General features: G+C 37.4%; 1 protein-coding gene across 1 annotated transcript; it reads right to left on the bottom strand.

Annotated features, from left to right (window-relative positions):
* Positions 1-1561: 1561 nt before the first annotated feature.
* On the bottom strand, positions 1562-2628 carry LOC126590939 (uncharacterized). Its single transcript, XM_050256457.1, is given in 3 exon segments — positions 1562-2040; positions 2043-2066; positions 2459-2628. Coding segments are annotated over 3 exon segments (381 nt in total). The 5' UTR covers positions 2555-2628; the 3' UTR covers positions 1562-1779.
* Positions 2629-4954: the final 2326 nt, after the last annotated feature.

Here is a 4954-nt window from a genome sequence, read left to right on the forward strand (position 1 = left end):
TTGTTCACCATGCGGAATGGAAAAGGTTAGATGGTAAGTTTCTCCATAAGCGGTAGAAGTGTAGTGAACTCCGGGTGCAAAATTTAAGCTGAGATATGTCAAATCTGCAGAAAATCAAGTTGAAAATACACCCAGTTTAATTGTCGGTTTAGAAATCTAAAGTTAGGATGGTTGAACTAGTCTTGGACCGGTCGGGATCGCTAGGTGGACCACGAGAGCTAATTAGGCCACAAAAGTTGGCCAAGCCACGTGCAGGGCCCGTGGGCATGGTGCGGTCTGGCCCACTTAGCCTTGGGTTAAGGGTGCATTGGGCTTGTACTGGCTTTGGGCTCGCAAGTGTTGGGTTTCTCTATATGCCTCAGTTGTAGCTGCTTGGATTGTGTTTTGGGCCTTAACTGCTATGGCAACGTCGTGGGCTTGCTTGATCTAGGATGCCTCACGCTGGGTTGGCTGCCTTGTGGCAAGGGCCTAGGCTTGTTGCTGCAAGGTGGCAGCTATTGTTGCTTCGTGGCCTTGCTACTATGGAGTTGTCCCACTCCCCACTGCCATGGTGGTTAACGTGGCTGCCATAGTGATGGTACCCCGTGGTGGCAAAGTTACTCATTCTGCCACCACCCTGAATCTCGTGGATCATTGTGGTGTAGCTAATAGCAATCTCCATCATTTGATCTAAATCTTTGAACGTAGGAATTTCCGTTCGTCGTGGTTTCCAAATTTCCACCATTGTATTTTTCTCCTACATTTATTCAAAGAATTAAAAAATTCTAGGAACAAGAATGTATGAAAAATTTATGTATGAACGAGAAATGAGAAACTTTGAATGCAAGAGTCTTCTTCGAGCATGTGAATCAAACTTTCAATGAAAGTACCAATTTGTGGATGCAAAACTCAGCCATCTTCTCCTTTGACAAAAATGCACTTGCAAAATAATCACATTTAAGATTAAGGCCAAAAGGCTTACACTTCCACGATGAATGGGGAGATGGACTTTGGCCGAAGAATTTCCGATGCTAAAGTTAGAATTCTGAAAAGAATGTATTTAAGAATTTGTGGGTAACAAATAACTTAACATTTTAGTGGGATAAAAAGGTATTTATAGGAAAGTGGTCAGCCATTTGGATGGAGAGTGGCCAACCATATTTGGTGGTAATAGGTGAATAATTACAAGATATTATCTAAAATAATATCTTGCAACTAACATAGTAATTATTCCTAATTTAAATAGAAAGTTTTGGAAGTTACCTTTTGAAAAAAAAATCAATAAGGAATTGATAAGGAATGATTGATCACATTTGACTCTTCCTTAATTAAACCGTTATTGACTGTTGCATGTACATGAGAATTCCGATGTGCCTCAAGGGTAATCTTGTCATTATTATCCAAAAATTCACGTGTCATCTTCTGAAATTATTTTTGACTCCACACCATGCTTAAAAAATGTTTTTTTTTATCAAAGCATAGTACTCATATTTTACAAAATTGTAATAATTGCTCCTACGTTATTCTCTTTAACAATTATTATGTCATATTAAATACATATAATTTTTAGCCATTTCACATATTCACAACAATTTATATAAAAGTTTATCAAACACTTAGACATTATTTTTTTTTGTTAAAAACGCTTTTACCAAAAAAAAAAAAAGTTTACCAAACCCTCAACAACTTTATTTTACAGCAATTTATTCTCACATCAAACTAACCATAAATTAGACCCAATTTAAAAAAAAAAACACAGTAATATCAAACTAACCATAAATTAGACCCAAAAAAATTGTTTTAGTCGTCATGTGGCCTCCTTCTGTAGTCAGCCCCGGGTTCATGTTCCTTGTACCTGTTCTTGACAGATTCAACGTTAGAGTCACCCAAGATAGCTTCCTCTGTCCCATCGTATGCCTTGTCCGCTGTCTGGCTGGCCACACCTTGCTCCGCCACCTTCAGCTTCTCCTCCGCCTTCCGCTTCTCCTCCGCCACTCTCTTGAACTCCTCAGCCGTAGAAGGTGCTCTCTCTTCTATACCTGTGTGGCCGTGGTGGTGCTCTCCTTGCTCCCTTGGCTGCTATACCTCTTAATTGAAATTTCAGATAGCATAGCAATCAAGTCCGAATTCCAACATCGATCAAAGAGTTCCATTTCCAACTGATTCACTCAATCATAGTACAAATATCACCACCAAATCAATGTTATCACATTTGGATTCGTAGGTTATTTTTTTTCTTAATTCGAATTGCATCGTTAATTTATGTTTGAATTTGGGACATAGTACAATAAACTGGAGAATATTGAAATACTACGAGTGATTTTCACATTTCTCCGCATACTTTCTAAAATAAAATCGTAAGATTGAATAAATCAGACAAAAATCAATTATCACACAATTAATTAGTTACTTGACCTAAAACCAATGGATCAATCATTCATTATTTATGAACCAAATTAGTGATGAAACTATAACTTACCTGGTTGGTTGTGTAATGACATGCAGCTAATGACTTCAAAATTGTGGACCTTGACCTTGAGGAGAAAGCGCGGAGAAGAAAAATATGCCCTCCCATGTTGAACTTGAACACACTAATATAAGTAGCTTAATTTGATATCTTGATTTCGGATTGCAATAGAAAGAGAAGGAAAGGAAGTGCCAAATTAGATTTGTGTTGGCATATATATGATATATGGATGAAGGTGCTGAGGTAAATGGCATTACACGCGTCTTCTGTTCTGAGCAATGTGGGTGCTATAGAAACGTGGTCTTGTGTACGTTTGCCATGTCATTCGAAGCATGCAAACGTTTTGTACATATTTTGTTTCCCTTGGGATGTGTACATTTTTGGTCTATCTGTTGGAAAGTGATATAGGATAACAATACATTACCCTATATTGTATTTAAAGAGAGATAGATGATCAATAAAAAGCTTAAGAAATCTATTTACAGAATCATTTGTGCAAATTGAAGAAATCAAGAACTGCTTCGTTTATGTCGATATAATTTTGTACAAAAAGTTGCACTACAAACATATTTGTCTCACAAATTTGAGATGAATGATCTCAGTCTTAAAGTATTTTTTGGAGATTGAGTTGTACAGAATCACAAGGTATCTTTTTGTCTCAGCGAAAGTATATGATGGAGTTATTCACAGGGATTGAGATGCTTACTTGTAAACATACTAACACATCTATTGAGATAAATCACAAGTTATGTGAGTAGGAATTGTAGACATCGAAATTTTGGTGAAATAAATGTTGATCAATAATTTGAATTCCAATGTTCACGTGTCACATAAATTTTACACATAGCATGTGACTCAACAAAAAATTTAGAATCATCAAAAAAGTCATCAAACATGACACGTGTCAACACTTGGCAGAAATGATTTATTTCATCTGATTATTTAAATCCAAAAATCAGGTTTTGGAATTCTATAAATAGGAAGCCAAGGCACTCATTTTGGGGAACCAATTCAGAACCAATTCAGGACCAATTCAGCACCTCACACCAAAACCTTGAAGCTTTGAAACTCCAAAGCTCCCAAGCAAATCCAGAAGGATCAAGAAAGCTTTCTTCGTTTTTCGTCAAATCCTCCTTCAAGATCAAGCCCCGACAACCCTTGAAGAACTTTCACCAATTCAAGATCAAGCCCCAACGGCCCTTGAAGAAAGTGTTCATCGTTCATCATCCGTTCATCCTAAGATCAAGCCCCAACGGTCCTTTGGATCAACAGATCAACAAATCCACACATCCAACTGTTCTTCAAGATCAAGCCCAAAAGCCCCTTAAAGATCTGTTCATCACTGTTCTTCAAGATCAAGCCCAAAAGCCCTTGAAGACTCGTTCATCCATCAACCTTCAAGATCAAGCCCAAAAGCCGCTTGAAAATCCGTTCCCTCGACCTTCAAGATCAAGCCCCAACGGCCATTGAAGAAACTTCCAAACATTCATCCAAGATCAAGCCTCGACGGTCCTTGGATCAATCGCACATCCACAAATCAACACCTTACAGAGATCGAATCAGAGGATCAAATTTGAGAGAGATTGTAACCCTAAATCATTAATACAAAATATTATTTTGTACACGTGTTCTTGTCTCGTTCGCTACAGGAATTTCCGTGTTTACAGGAATATTACTAGCTAGCTTGTTGTTGGAAGGCTAATATATATACTTGGCCCCCACCAGACCATATATTGCTTATAGTAAGTGTGGTAGCAAAAATCAATTGTCTTTAGTTTTGACAAATTTGTATTTACAAAATAATAAACACATATGATCAAGGTCAAAGCCTCACACGTTCACTAAGTTGCGGGAGGAAGGTTTGGCCAATGGATCTCCAATGCCTAAGTCAGTTTCTCTGAAAAGAGAAAGAGTTTAGGGATTCTATTGCGTAGCAAAAGTTTACCGGAAACATATGAGGTATTTATAGGGAGGTGACCAGAGGGTTAGGATTTTGCCTACACATGGTGGCTTCCCACTGGTCATGGTGTGTCATCCGTAAGATGGATCAGGAAAGAATTATCCCAATATATTAATTATGAGATAGTATCTTGGGATTATTTGGTAAGTCTCATTGATTGTGGTGAGTATTCCTTACTTGTTTGAGTTGATATTCAATCAAGAATGTATTAAAGATAGTTTTGATGATTAATCATATCTTTAATGTCTTTGACTTTTCCATGCCACTAGTAGGGGAGCTTGGTGTAGTCATAATCAGTTGCTCGAGCCTCCAAATATTGAGTTGCGCGTGAGAATATTTGTATGTTCTGTCTATTTAATGAGAGCAATCTTATCTTCTTCGGAAAAAGATCAACGTGTAGTTTTTTGAATTTTTGAATTTTTTTTTACTCCACAGTGGTTAGTTAATTCATGCATACTCCTAATACTAAACATAACAGTGTTATTGATGATTTTTGAGATACTTGGTGTCCGCATCGTGTAAATGACTTGTGTATTTAAAGCATGCTC

Source organism: Malus sylvestris, chromosome 11 (genome assembly GCF_916048215.2).
Source record: "Malus sylvestris chromosome 11, drMalSylv7.2, whole genome shotgun sequence".
In the NCBI taxonomy this organism is placed as follows: Eukaryota; Viridiplantae; Streptophyta; class Magnoliopsida; order Rosales; family Rosaceae; genus Malus; species Malus sylvestris.